This window comes from Heteronotia binoei, chromosome 19 (assembly GCF_032191835.1).
Source record: "Heteronotia binoei isolate CCM8104 ecotype False Entrance Well chromosome 19, APGP_CSIRO_Hbin_v1, whole genome shotgun sequence".
In the NCBI taxonomy this organism is placed as follows: Eukaryota; Metazoa; Chordata; class Lepidosauria; order Squamata; family Gekkonidae; genus Heteronotia; species Heteronotia binoei.
Window position 1 is genome coordinate 18,294,871 of NC_083241.1, and position 14,222 is coordinate 18,309,092.

Here is a 14,222-nt window from a genome sequence, read left to right on the forward strand (position 1 = left end):
TTGGCTTAAGCTCGACAGGATCCCAGTCTCTTTTGGAACTGATAAACATCTGAAACTGAGGAAGACCAAAGTTAAGTGGTATAGTTTGCAAGAGGTACTGATTATAATCTCTTGCTCCGGGACTCTTTTAAGCTAATTTAAATAACTTTGGAATGTGGAAAGAAGTGAATTAGAAAAACGGGAAAGGGAAGAAAAGAAAGATTGTAATTTGGACTTTGCTAAACTAAAGACTTTGTTAGAAATTGTGAAAGAAAAGAATGTTTGAAATACCTGTGGTGACTGACGAAAGCAGCAGCGTCACAGCTCTGCACTCAGCACTCTCTGCAATCAACATAGCAAACATCGCGAGACTTGGAGAACAAAGAGAATGAGAACTGGGGCCTAGAGAATGAGATTAAAAAAGACTGTGAGATTTGGATACCATTGAGAACGTGATCTGTGGCCTAGCACAACAGGAAGCAGTAAGACAAGTAAGCCAGTAGCACAACAGGAAGCAGTAAGAGAAGAAAGAGGAGCAAGAAGAAGGCCTACACTCGGAATTTTAACCATAGAGAAATTGCGATCGCCATTTTGAAGGGAAAAAAAACTGCTAAAACTTGTTAAAAATCAATATTTAAGCCCAGAAAGGTCGGAGAACGGTGAAATTAGTCTCATTTTAAAGGGCAAACTATTGGATTTGGTGTCTGATTTTTGATTTGGAGACTTTAAAATTTTTGTAGGTTTTTTCTTATGTCAGAACAAAGACCAACTCGTGCAAGAGCTCTTTCTTTGGGAAAATGCAGGACCAGTTAGATGCTATGGAAGCTAGGATTATGAAAGGTGTAGAAAAGATGCTAACATCTTGTAAAAAAGAACTTAAAGATATTGATCTTAAAAAGGAAATGGAAGATTTTAAGAATGAAGTGGTGGTGGTAACCAATAAAGTCCAGGATGTTGAGGAGAAAGTTAATGTACATGCTTCCACCTTATTGAAGTTGCAGGAGAAGGTAACAATACATGACTGCAGACTAATGGAAACTCAAGTGTGTCTGAGAGGAGTAACTGAAGGGGAGGGAACTGATCTAATGGAATATATGGTGAAAATATTTGCTGATTTTTTGGAGGAAGATCCTGAAAAGGCTAGAACCATGTTTGACAGTATGTACAGAGTTAATTCATCATATACTAAAGGCAAAGGCCTGCCAAGAGATATAGTCATAACAGCAGGGAAAATTCTGAACAAAAATTTCCAAAAGGCTTTGATAGTGGAAGGGAGCAAAGTTAGAATAATGAAAGAGCTGCCAAGACAAGTAATAAATGACAGGAAGAAATATAAGAAATTGACAGAGAAGCTACGTGCTAAGGGAATGATATATAGATGGATAATTCCTGAAGGCCTGAGTTTTGAGCTACGTGGAAGAAGGATTGCAATCAGGAATGAGCATGAGATGTGTAGTTTTTTTGGAGAAAATAAAGACTTTGCACCATGATAGATTACAAATTATTATCTTGGAATGTAAATGGACTAAATTCACCACAAAAAAGAAAAGCAACATTTCATTGGATTAAAAAGCAAAAGTGTAATATAATTTGTCTACAGGAAGTTCCTATACAACAAAAGGATTACAAATTTTTATGGAATAAACAATTAGGGCTGGAATATTTTTAATTGGCGGAACAAAAGAAAAGGGGTGTGATTTTTTATATTAAAGAACAATTAGAGCCAAAATTGATATTTAAAGACAAAGATGGAAGATATGTGGCAGTGGAAGTAATGATTAATGCAAAGAAAACGTTGTTATTAGGATTATATGCACCGAATGGTGCAAAAGATTTTTTTTAAGGACATTATTCGACAGCTGGAGGAAGTGTCTTATGATCAGATCTTGGTGATGGGTGATTTTAATGGAACAATACAGAACAATATAGATAGGTCTGGACAAAAGAGTAATAACAAGGAAGGGAAATTACCAAAATCTTTTTTTGAGTTGGTTAAGCAAGAAAGTTTGGAAGATATTTGGAGAAAATTTAACCCTGAAGTAAGAGACTATACTTTCTTTTCAGCAAGACATAATACTTCCTCTAGAATTGACATGCTATGGGGCTCTAAAGAGTGGGCCTCATAACTAGAAAAGTAGAGATTCTGCCAAAGATATGCTCAGATCATAATCCAATAGTTTGGGTAACAAAATTGCAAAGGAAAACAAGAAGATGGAGAATAAATGGGGATTTGTTACAAGATAAAGAAACTGTGACATTTCTAGAAAAAGAAACTAAAGCTTTCTTCCAAATAAATGACACTGATGATATAGAATTCCAGATGGTTTGGGACACTTATAAACCGGTAATGAGAGGGATATTGATTACATTAAATAATAAGGACAAAAAAAGAAGGAAAAGCAGAGATTGGACGTTCAGAATGAGATAAAGAAAAAAGAAGGCAAACTGAGAAAAAGACCAGGGAAAAAGAAAATTATAAGGGAAATTGCTATATTACAAACCCAAATGAGACGTTTGTTGAATAAAGAAGTGGAATGGAATTTGAAAAATCAACAACAGAAATCATTTGAAAATGCAAATAAACCTGGAAAGTATTTAGCCTGGCAGTTGAAGAAAAAGAGAGAAAGTAAAATTATTAATAAAACTGTGGCTAATGGAAGAGAGATAGTGGATCGAGAAGGAATAAAAAGGGAATTTTTTAAGTATTATGCAAACCTATTCAAAGGTGTGAAAACACAAAAAGAAAAGATTGAAGAGTATTTACAAAATGTTAAAATAGCACCCTTGACTGAATATATGAAAAAGATTCTGAATGATCCAATTGAAAAAATTAAAATTGAGGCAGCAATTAATGCAGTGAAAGCAGGAAAAGCTCCTGGGCCAGATGGATATACAGCTAAATTTTATAAAACTTTTAAAGAAGAAATTGTATCAAGATTGCAAAAATTGTTGAATACGATAAGAAGAAAAGGGAAAATTCCAAATACCTGGAAAGAAGCTGTAATTTTGTTGATTCCTAAAGAAGATAGAGATGTCAAAATGTAAAGAATTATAGACCAATTTCATTATTAAATAATGATTATAAGACATATGCAAGAATCTTGGCAGAACGACTTAAACAATATTTGATTAATTTTATAAATTTCAAGCAGGATTTCTACCTAAAAGGCAAATAAGAAATAATATAAGAACAGTTGTAAATATTGTAGAATATTTTGAAAAACACCCAGAAAAGGAGGTGGCATTATTTTTTGTGGATGCAGAGAAAGCCTTTGATAATTTGAATTGGGATTTCATGTTTGCAGTAATGGAAAAGATAAAACTTGGAGAACACTTTATAAGTGTCAGGCGGGGGTTCATTGAAGCTCACAAGAAAGCAGACTTGGTATTTTGAAACAAAGTTGCATTTATTGGATACTTCAGAGTTACTCCAGCTTGGTAGGCATTGGAACTGATGGAGATCAGTCCAAATCATTGGTATTTAACATTCTACATCAAAGCAATTGCTTCTACCCCTCATTTCCCAAAACAAAAGGCTGCTTTTGCATGTGAGAGTTTTCCCAACGTTCCCCCTTATCTTTTCGGTTACATTTTCCCGGAGGCAATGTCCTTGCTGCCTCTGAGGAGGAGGTGAGAATCTGGCACATACTTTCTACTTCAAAGAGACCTTGGCAACCTTTGATATTCCTGGGAAGCTACTCTCCACTTTTCCCCCCTCCCTCTTTACTACCCCGGCCCCTGTGTTAGTGAGCGCTTCTAGGCATTGATCAATATGATTAGTAAACAGCATTTAGCAATAGTATAAATGAACAGAGCCTGACAATAAGAATGATAAAAATATATGGAACAACGTGCGAAGTTGTGTATAAATGCTGACCTTACGAATGACATGATGGTTTGTAAAGGTACAAGACAAGAATGTTCGCTCTCACCATTGCTGTTTATAATGACTCTTGAAATTTTGCTGTGGCAAATACAAGATGATAAAGAAGTAGAAGGATTGAAAATTAGAGGATTTTCTTACAAATATAGAGCATTTGCTGATGACATTGTGTTTATAACTGAAAGTCCTATACAAGTAATACCTTTGTTGTTGGCTAAGATAAAAGAATATGGAGAACTGGCAGGACTTTACATTAATAAAGAAAAATTGAAATTTTTATATAAAAATATGCAACCAAATAAACATAAGGAACTGCGGAGATTGACAGGATGTGCAGTTACTTCTAAAGTTAAGTATTTGGGCTTGGAGATAACAATGAAGAATATTGATTTGTTTAAAACCAACTATGAAAAGTTATGGCATAAGATGGATGAAGATATGTTGAAATGGAATAAACTTAATTTGTCATTGTTGGGCAGGATAGCTGCAATCAAGATGAATATTTTGCCAAGAATGATGTACCTGTTTCACACTATTCCGATTGTGAAAGATAGTAAACAATTTAATAAATGGCAAAGGAAGATTTCAGAATTTGTATGGGCTGGGAAGAAACCAAGGATTAAGATGAACTTTTTAACAGATGCTAAAGAAAGAGGAGGATTTCAGCTTCCAGATCTAAGACTATATCATGATGCAGTTTGTTTAGTATGGATAAAGGATTGGGTGATGCTGTTAAATAAAAAACTCTTAATGCTGGAAGCACATGGAAATAAATTCGGCTGGCATGCCTATATGTATTATGAGAAGAAAAAGATGGATGGTCTTTTTTCTCACCATTATATTAGAAATAATCTGTTAAATACATGGATAAAGTACAAGAAATATGGTGATGAAAGAAAGCCATTATGGATAGTGCCAGCGGAAGTAATAAAAATAATGGCTGAAACTGATGAAGAGAGGCGGTTGTCATATAATCAGTTATTAAAAATACAAAGTGGCAAAATAGAACTGAAATCTGCTGAAGAGCTGAATAACAAATATGATTGGTTCCAAATGCAACAAATAAAAAGCCTGATGGAGCACAATATCAAAACGGAAGGAATTAGACGTGAACAAACAGAAATGGAAAAGGTTCTGCTTGGAAATAATGAAAAATTAATTTTGAAAATTTATAAATTATTGTTGAAATGGTCTACAGAAGAAGTAGTAAAATCTCAAATGATCAAATGGGCAATTAATGTAAATAAGGAAATACAGATGGACACATGGGAATATCTTTGGAAGAACTCTATGAATATATCAACATGCCAGAGTATTAAAGAGAATTGTTTTAAGATGATGTATAGGTGGTATATGACTCCTAAAAAACTGGCAAGAATGAGCAAAAAGATGTCGGATAGATGTTGGAAATGTAAAAAACTCGAAGGTTCTTTCTATCATATATGGTGGACTTGTGAAAGGGCGAAAAAATTTTGGCAGATGATACAACAAGAAATATCTAGGATCTTGGGATATGAGTTGAAGAAAGCAGCAGAGACTTTTCTGTTGGGATTACAGATGGAAAAATTTCCAAAAGAAGATAGAACTTTGATCTGGTACTTGCTTTCAGCGGCTAGAACACTATATGCGCAGTTATGGAAGCAGAAAAAAATACCAGAAAAATGGGATTGGATTGTTAAAGTTTTATCATGGAGTGAGATGGACAAATTAACAAGAATTTTAAGAGATTATGATTTGGAAGTGTATAGAAAGGAGTGGAAGAAGTTTAGATGCTATGTAGAAAAAGAATGGAATGTAAAAGGACATTAAACAATCTTTTAATAATGATTAAGTATTAGAAAAATGTAGAATATGATTTTAAGTTTTAAGTTTTTATAGTTAAGGGTACCCTTAATAGTTAATTCTAAGTATATAATTTCGATGGGAGTCAAGTAATGGAGGGAGGGGGGATTAGAAAATAACATATGGGATAGAGAAAAAGAGGATTTAAATTGATATTGTTATCATGTGTTATCAATAAAATTGTTTTGACACGTTAAAAAAAAAAAAGGAAGCTCTGGCTCTTTCCTTCTTTCCCCAGGAGACCAGGAGGGGGAGGAGCCTCAGCCAATAGAAGGAAGAGAGGCTTGGCTCAGTAGCTCTGCTTTGCAATTGAGAGAACCTGGGAAAACAAGCTCTGCCTCTCTCCCTTCCTCTCCCAGGGAGGAACCTCAGCCAATGGAGAAAATAGAGGTTTTGCTCTAGCTCCTGTGCAGTTGAGCAAGCCTTGCAAAACAAGCTGTGATGCAGAAGGAAGCAAGAGAGACAGAGAAGGAAGCAGATGACAGCAGATGCTTGGGAGCCTGATAGGAGCCCCCCAGGGCCTGATTAAGCTCCTGGGCCACATGTTTGACACCCCTGCTCTAACTGTATAACTTTCTAATATGCAGCATGTAGAATTAATCAGATAACTACAGATAACTGTAGTTCTATAGGGGATATATCCTGGTTGTTCTCTGAAGACCCATAAAGAGGGTGGCTGGCCCAGAACAACACTAAACATAGAAATCACCGCCAACAAATACTTTTTTGCAATCCATAGAAGCCAGTAGTTGTCGATTTGGGCCTATGATAAACATCAGATGCGCTTGCCAAAATCCAGCCCTTCATATACAGCATGCCCCTCACATACAGGGAGGGACAGTGGCTCAGTGGTAGAGCATCTGCTTGGGAAGCAGAAGGTCCCAGGTTCAATCCCTGGCATCTCCAAAAAAGGATCCAGGCAAGTAGGTGTGAAAACCACAGCTTGAGACCCTGGAGAGCCGCTGCCAGTCTGAGAAGACAATACTGACTTTGATGGACCAAGGGTCTGATTCAGTATAAGGCAGCTTCATATGTTCATTTGCCTATAATAAATTTATTGTCTGTGAGGGCAAGAAGCTGCAGACTATTGTGGTGCCAGTCCAGGTGACAATCTGTATGTATGTAGTGGGATGAGAGGCTCTAGAAATGTATCACTTCAAGGAAATCCAAGGTAATCTATGTTTAAGCTTAGACTAGTACCATGAACTTGGAAAAATATAAACTTTTTTCTAAGATGGAGTGCATCAGCAAATCCATTTTTGCTTAGGAAAATTCAGCATTTAGCTAGACTGCAGAGCCTTATGGGAGGCTAAGCCAAAGACTTGACAGATTAGAGGCCAGAGCTAATTCAAAATGGGTAAGAGAGAACAGGACCCAGTCTCACTTTCTAATAAATTCCCTCCATCTTCCATCCAAGTACTGACTGGGCAACCCTACTGCAGCAATGAATACCACCCCCTTTTTTTCCTTACAGGTGCCAGCTTCAAGTGTATCTGCGCCTAGAGATGTCCCTGCAGTGCCCCTTGATACAGAACAGCACAGGTGAAACTGAACAGCTTGTTGAGGAGGTGAGCTCATACACAGTTCCAGAGAACTGTAATTCAGTAGAAACCAAAACTGTGACCCAGTGGCTGTGAACAGCTACTCCCAACACTCTTGGTACCATTGACGTGCAGCTACTTTTCTTCCACCTTGACTGTCTTGCAGATGACTGAAGTGCTACGAATCTTGTGCTTGATAGAAGACCCAGCATACCTCACCAAATTTTTAGAAGATGTTGTAGAAATGTAAGTTCTGATTGGATCATGGAGGGATGTATCCAGCTGCCTTATGCCTGGCCAGACCATTGGCTCATCATCTACTAAAGTGGTGGTAGCTTTCCAGGGGCTTTGGCAGAGAAGGGCAACGAGATCTTTTTACTTAGTTCTTGTTACGCTGTGTTCGTAGGTATATGGAATCAATACCGAAAACTCTTGGGAACTTGTACTACAGTCTGGGGACACAGGTTCCTCCCAAGCTGGCCTCCATCCTGCCAGCAGACTTCTTTGGTGATGATTCTTTAAGTCAGGAGAGCCGACCCTCATCCCTTCCTGCTTCCGCAGCTTCTGACCCAGATGCTAGGCCAGTGTCTGTAAGTGATGAGGCCAACAGGCTGCAGGAGCTACGCAACAGATCAGCCAAGAAAAGGTGAGAAGGAGCACTGAATTGAATTTGGATCAGGATGTATTTTACTTCTGAATGTCTCCGGATTTCAGATTTTCAGAGACTTTGGCAAATAGTGCAGATTGGATACAATGATCCTTAAGATCAGATCTGAAATATTACAGTATTATCTTATGCTTTTAGAAAGAGCACATTGTCCAGGCACCGAAGTATGACTGAAGCATCACTGAACTTGCGCCAGATAGAGATCCCTCAAGCACCTAAAGCTCGTACTAGGAAGGTAAAGTTTTTCTAGGGAACCATGTTTTGGGGAAAGACCATACTTCTGTCTGTCGGCCTTGTGACTGTGATTTTTCTACGGTCTTGATGTTATCCACGTTTTTATTATTGTTGTGGTTAATTTAATTTCTATCCTGCCCCTCCCACCAAAGCGGGCTCAGGGTGGGTTACCTATAAATACAGTAAATTGCATCTAAAAATAAAAAATTGTGTTAATTAAAAACTCTGTAAACTACATTAAGTTAATGATGCTACCCTGGGTCTGTTATGGTATTTAATGAATATAGTCTGACGCATGGGTTCCTGAATCGTCAAGAGACACAAATCAGCACTGGCAATTTAAGCCCGTAGACTGGGCAGGCAGTTTGAGCAAGAGGAGTCTCTCCTTGGCTTCCCTGGGGATTCCACCACTGTGGAGTCTCCAGGGAAGGTGAGGAGAGCCCTCTAAGAAGCTTCCCATTTGCCTCTAAGCTTTCCTGAGCTCCCCACAACTATGTAACCTCCTGGGGAAGCTGAGGAGAGAGCCCTAGGCTTCCCTTTCACCTCTGGCCTTTCTTGGGCACCCCACTGCTGCAGAGCACCTGGGGAGGGCGAGAGTAGCTTGGGAAAGACAACAGAAAGCAAGGGGAGCCCTTCAAAGAGGGCTTCCTTTTGTCTCTCGCTTTTCCCAGGTGGAGGCAACCCATTCTAGTGTTCCTTTCCTCTCCTTTGGATGTGAGGAGGAGAGAACAGGATCGCTAGAATGGCTGGCCCCAATTTAAATCCAACAACAGGCAGGTGTACCACTGAGCTGTCAGATTTAAATGGGGGCCAGCCATTTTAGCAATCCTTTTCTCTCCCCCTCACATTCCTTTCCTTCCAGCTGGGACTCTGCTGGGCTTCCCAGCTTCAACCAGACAGCCCAGCAGATTCCTCAAAGCCTTCCCTTCACTTCCCTGGGATGCCTGCTGCTGCTGCTGCTGCTGCTTGTGTAGAGAAGGGAAGCCTCTGTGGGAAGGCAATGTAAGTTGCCTTCTCCAGGTGCTCCGCAGATGTGGGACACCTGGGGAAGCTGGTCCCAGGAGGCGGAGGGCTGGGGAAGGATGTGGGGCATTTAAACATGCCTCCTCACTGAGTCTTTCCTTCCCCAGCTGTCCAGCCGTTTCCACTAGTCAATTTCACTCAGCTGCTTGGCGGGGAGTGAAACTTACCAGAGGTAGAGCTGCTGCAGAAGGAAAGGCTCAAATTCTATTATACTCTATGGGAATTTTCCTCATAGGGTATAATGGTGCCAAATACATTGGGCCGTACAAATTTCCCCTTGAACCCCAATAGCATACCAGTATTGGGATTTGAGAATATTGGTTTACACCAATATTTTTCAGGCTTGGTTTGCCTGAACCTGAAAAATGCCAATATTTTTTGTGTGTGCATACCCCTAGTCTGGAAGTGACCATTGCATGGATCACTGTAGCCAGGTCATGGGAGGAGAGGTAAGGGACTAGTTGTTGAACCTGCCAAGGATGAAAATAGTCTAATTTGGCAACCACTGTGACCTGGGCCTCCATCAATGGTGAGTCATCCAGTATCACAGCAAGACTGAACCCTGGGCGTTTTATTTTATTTTTTTAAGGTTGGGGGGAGGGGAGAGAAACCACCTCAAACTCCAGCAACTACATGGACTTTTTAAAAGGGGGAGGGGGAAATATACATAAACTGGAGACGATCTACACATAAGTTTTTGTAAAAGGTTTCCAAATAGCTAAAGTCCATACACAATTGTTGTCTATATGCCATGCATTCAAATGAGTTCTGAGATCCTCAATCCATTGATTTACTGAAGGTGGACATTTATCTCTTCAGTGCTATAGTACATCTTTTAGCTGTAGTAAGGGCACAGTTGGTCCATTTTCATTGACTATCAAATTGGACTCCAACAGACTGTCAGCTAGTTCAAAAATAGGTAAATATCCTCAAAAATCAATGAATGTTATTTTTTAAAAAAATTAAAAATTGATATGTACTTCTTCCCAGAAAAACGAAATGAGTGGACACATCCGAATCATGTTTAAGAGATGGATCCTATGAGTTATAATGTCAGCTGTTACAGTTCTCTGCTAAGGAATCGCTGTAGTGTCCAGTACATCTTAAACATAATTTTTGCTGAATAAGTTGCAACTTAAAAACCATGGGGAGAGCAGGCATAAACTATAAGGCATATCCCATTACTTTGGCAAAGTATGGTGATCTAATTCCTTATTCCATTCATTCCTGATACTTTGCATATCGTATTTATTAATTGACATCAAATATTTATATACAGATATTGTAGGCTTAATGTTCTGCTTGAATTCAATTGGACTTTCCAGGAGCAAAGGGGACTCTGAGACTTTTAATGCCACAGAGCCAGATTTTGATACCAACAGTTGTTGCAATTATAAATACTGTCATTCAGCAGAAGTTGGCAAGTCGTATCTAGAGGACCTCAGCTGAGAAAACGACAAAAACTCATCATCAAAGTCCATCAGTTGATTCAATGTAAAAAAAAAAAACCCATCAGTCAGGACTGGCTCTAAGGTGTATGGCACCCTAGGCAGACTCGCAGCCTCCCTCCACCCCTGCGGTGCCGTGGTGCCCCCTGCACTACCTCCTCCCTCCCCCATCAGGTCTATTTCAACGCCCAAGAACGGGCAGTCAAACGCGGCACTCCCAGGCTAGCTAAAGGTGCCCGTCAATCAACTGATCAATGGGTAAAACTGCTGCATGCTCACTGTCAGTGCCAGGGTCGACCAGCAGCGGCGGGAAGGACCACGAAGCCTGAAAGGGTGGCTGCGGTGCTGCTGCTGCTGCCTCCTCTCCACTTCCTGGTTGGGGAGGAGGCAGTGCTGTGGCCACCCTTTCAGGCTTTGTGGTCCTTCCCACTGCTGCTGCCTGCCCTGGCACTGACAGTGAGTGCTCCGTGTGGTTTTACCTGCCGATCAGCTGATTGAGCACCTTTAGATAACCTGGGCGTTGAAATAGACCTGATGGGAGAGGAAGGGAGGAGGAGGCTGGGGAGCAGGCAGACTAGGCATTTGCCTAGGAAAAGAAAGGAAAGGTCCCTTGTGCAAGCACCAGTCGTTTCCTACTCTGGGGTGACATTGCTTTCACAACATTTTCATGGCAGACTTTTGCGGGGTGGTTTGCCATTGCCTTCTCCGGTCTTTTACACTTTTCCCCCAGCAAACTGGGTACTCACTTTACCGACCTCAGAAGGGTGGAAGGCTGAGTCAACCTGGGGCCGGCTACCTGAATCCAGCTTTCGCCGGAATCGAACTCAGGTCGTGAGCAGAGAGTTCAGACCACAGCACTGAAGTACTGCTGCTTTACCACTCTGCGCCCCAGGCAACCGCCTAGTTTGCTTAGTGGGCGAGCCATCCCTGCTATCAGTCCAAGCCTATAAGAAAAAAGATCCCTTCTCCAATTTTTAGGTCTGGTTTGGCCAAAAGTGCTAATTTAGCATTTTAAAATAGATCAAATTGATATTGCTGTGGTATTGTGCATCAGAAGCTGCAGGAGGGATGAGTAGGATCCCTCATTTTAGCATTTTAAAATAGATCAAATTGATATTGCTGTGGTATTGTGCATCAGAAGCTGCAGGAGGGATGAGTAGGATCCAGTCTAGCATAAACCCTGCTGCTTTCCACTTAGAGTGGCACCAGAGAAGAAGCCTCCAAGAGAGCCCAAGATGGAGAGTCCAATTTCAAGGAGCAATCCCAGTAATTAATACAAACTAACATGTGTGCCTGATGATATAAGCTAAGATCAAGGAAAGCAAATCCTTGATGCTATCCCCATTGTAACATTATAAAACTTGACTTGATTTGACTTCAGTGGAGCTGGTTTTGAAATAAACAGATTTTGGTTTCCAGCATTAGTTTTTAGACTGAGGCCTGGCTATAGATACAGTTTAGAAATAATTCTAATACCTTCTTCTAATACCTTCAGGATAGTTCTCATGCATCCCTTGACATGAAACCATTTCCAGCAGCACAGAAAACACCAGTGCAAGGTACACTTCCTTTTATTTCCTTAATCAAGGCCTAATTGGTGGTTTTATGTATGTTCTAAACAGGTATGCTTTCTCTTCCCATCCTCAGTGGTTATTAGAGGAGAAGGCAAGAGTAGGGGAATGGCAATAGCTTCAGGTTCTGCTTATGGACTTTCTGAAGCATCTGGTTGGCTGATGCTGGACTAGGAGGACCATTAGTCTGATTCAAGCAGAGTTCACACTGTGGAAACCAATCTGGACATGTGGGGGGGGGGGAGATATTTTTCAGGCCCTGGAGGGGTGGATGTTTGTGTAATTGATTATATTTGTAGCTACATATTAAGGGGGAACACTGACATCCACCTTCCCTCTGCTTTTAAAAACCTTGCCCAGTCGTCCAGATTTTGAGTACCCTTTTTTTCAGGAGATGGAGGAGAGAACATACTTGCATAATTATCCTAAGCCAAAGAAGAAATGTAAAAAAGCTGTGTTCAGTACCTCTGATACTTCCTTTCGTCTGTTGGAAGTGCTGTCAAAATGCATTCAAAAACACTTTCTTCCCATAAAAGCTGATGAAAATTGTGATAACTGGAACATAAACTCGTGTGAAAATTCTTGCTGAAATCCAAGGACTTAAAGGAAGTTGATATCTTCCTTTCTTTTTCATAGTGAAATGTTGCATGTTACAAAATTTGATGCAAACTAATGAATATCCTTTAACCATCAACATTTATTTTTAAAAGTGAATTCTCAGTACCGTAGTGTAAAATTCCCTGGAAAAGAATGTATGCTCTGTTTTATGTTGAGGCTAAAAATCCTCTTTTGCTTAGTTTTTGGCTTTTCTTGATGTTTTCAGAAGTGACAAAGGTGCGAAGGAATCTCTTCAATGAGAAAATGCAGTCTTCCAGCAAAAGGATCCCTCGAAGCCAGTCAGTATCTGCTTTGGAAGGGCTGACGCGCAAACACAGCCAATCTAAGGATGCTCCTAAAGGTGAGGGGGATGGTGTGTTCTGCCTTATCAGGGCCGTTCCTGTTTTTTCTGTCATAATGCATCCTATAATTTGCTGCTGTGTTTTTTGAACAGAATTTGCTGCTGTGTTTTTTGAACAGACTTGAGTAATAAAGCTTTGCACAGACTATGCCATTGTGGGTGGGCATTGCTTAAGGGGAATGCTTCCCTCTAAGAATGTCTCCATGCAAGTAGAAAACAACATCAGAAAGAAGGGCACAGCTATTGTGTCGCTATGTGAGTACAGCAGGCTAGTTTTGTATGTGCAGCCATGTTCTCATGTGCAGCCAAGTTTCTCATCCTCCAGAAGAAACCAAAGATGCACTCTCTTCCCCCAGATGCTTGAGCTTTGCTATTACTCTGCAGAATACCTATATATGAAGGGGAAACAGCCAATATCTCTCACTTCTAGTATCAATTCTGTAGCCTTATTCACTGGACACAAAAAGCTGCTACAGGACCTGTGTGTTACAATGCTGCTCACAGGTTGGCTGCGCATGTTTGCATTGTGTAATTACCAGGGAGGCAAGGGACAGGATGCTGCCTTAGCAGAAGATTAAGATAAGCAACTAGCAATAAAAGGATGCCATAAGTTCTTTGCAAATGTGTCTTTCTCATCTGGCTAAGCTAAGGCCATTTTGCAAGTTGGGTGCCTTGAAAGACTATTGCTTTGTATCTTTCAGATCATCATAAGCTGCTGACCAAGCGGGTGGCCGAGACACCATTGCACAAGCAGATCTCCAGGCGGCTGCTGTATAGGCAGATCCAAGGCCGGTAAGTTTGACACCAAGTTGTCTGACTTGCTCATATGTTTTTGGGTAGAGAAGGAAACTCAGTAACTTCTTGTACCAGATGTTGTCTTTCTATTCTGTTGAGCATAACCCTCTTCCTGGCACCAAACCTTTTAAGACTTTTCTGGTTGCCCAGGCATTTGGATAGTTTTCTCTTTAATTAAGCAGGGTGTCTCTCTTTGCTGCCTATGTTCCTGTCTTATTTTGTTTGTCTAACAGTGATACTCAGTGGCTCTGGCATTGCTACCTGTGTGGCACTCTTCCCAT

General features: G+C 40.3%; 1 protein-coding gene across 1 annotated transcript in view; it reads left to right on the forward strand.

The window, feature by feature from the left end:
* TICRR (TOPBP1 interacting checkpoint and replication regulator) overlaps positions 1-14,222 on the forward strand; it is a 47,631-nt gene that overhangs the window by 19,254 nt on the left and 14,155 nt on the right. The window contains exons 10-16 of the mRNA XM_060260335.1: positions 7,179-7,272; positions 7,412-7,491; positions 7,652-7,891; positions 8,051-8,147; positions 12,113-12,176; positions 13,012-13,146; positions 13,848-13,938. Of these exons, the coding sequence (XP_060116318.1) occupies positions 7,179-7,272; positions 7,412-7,491; positions 7,652-7,891; positions 8,051-8,147; positions 12,113-12,176; positions 13,012-13,146; positions 13,848-13,938 (801 nt within the window). The remainder of the gene's footprint in view (positions 1-7,178; positions 7,273-7,411; positions 7,492-7,651; positions 7,892-8,050; positions 8,148-12,112; positions 12,177-13,011; positions 13,147-13,847; positions 13,939-14,222) is intronic.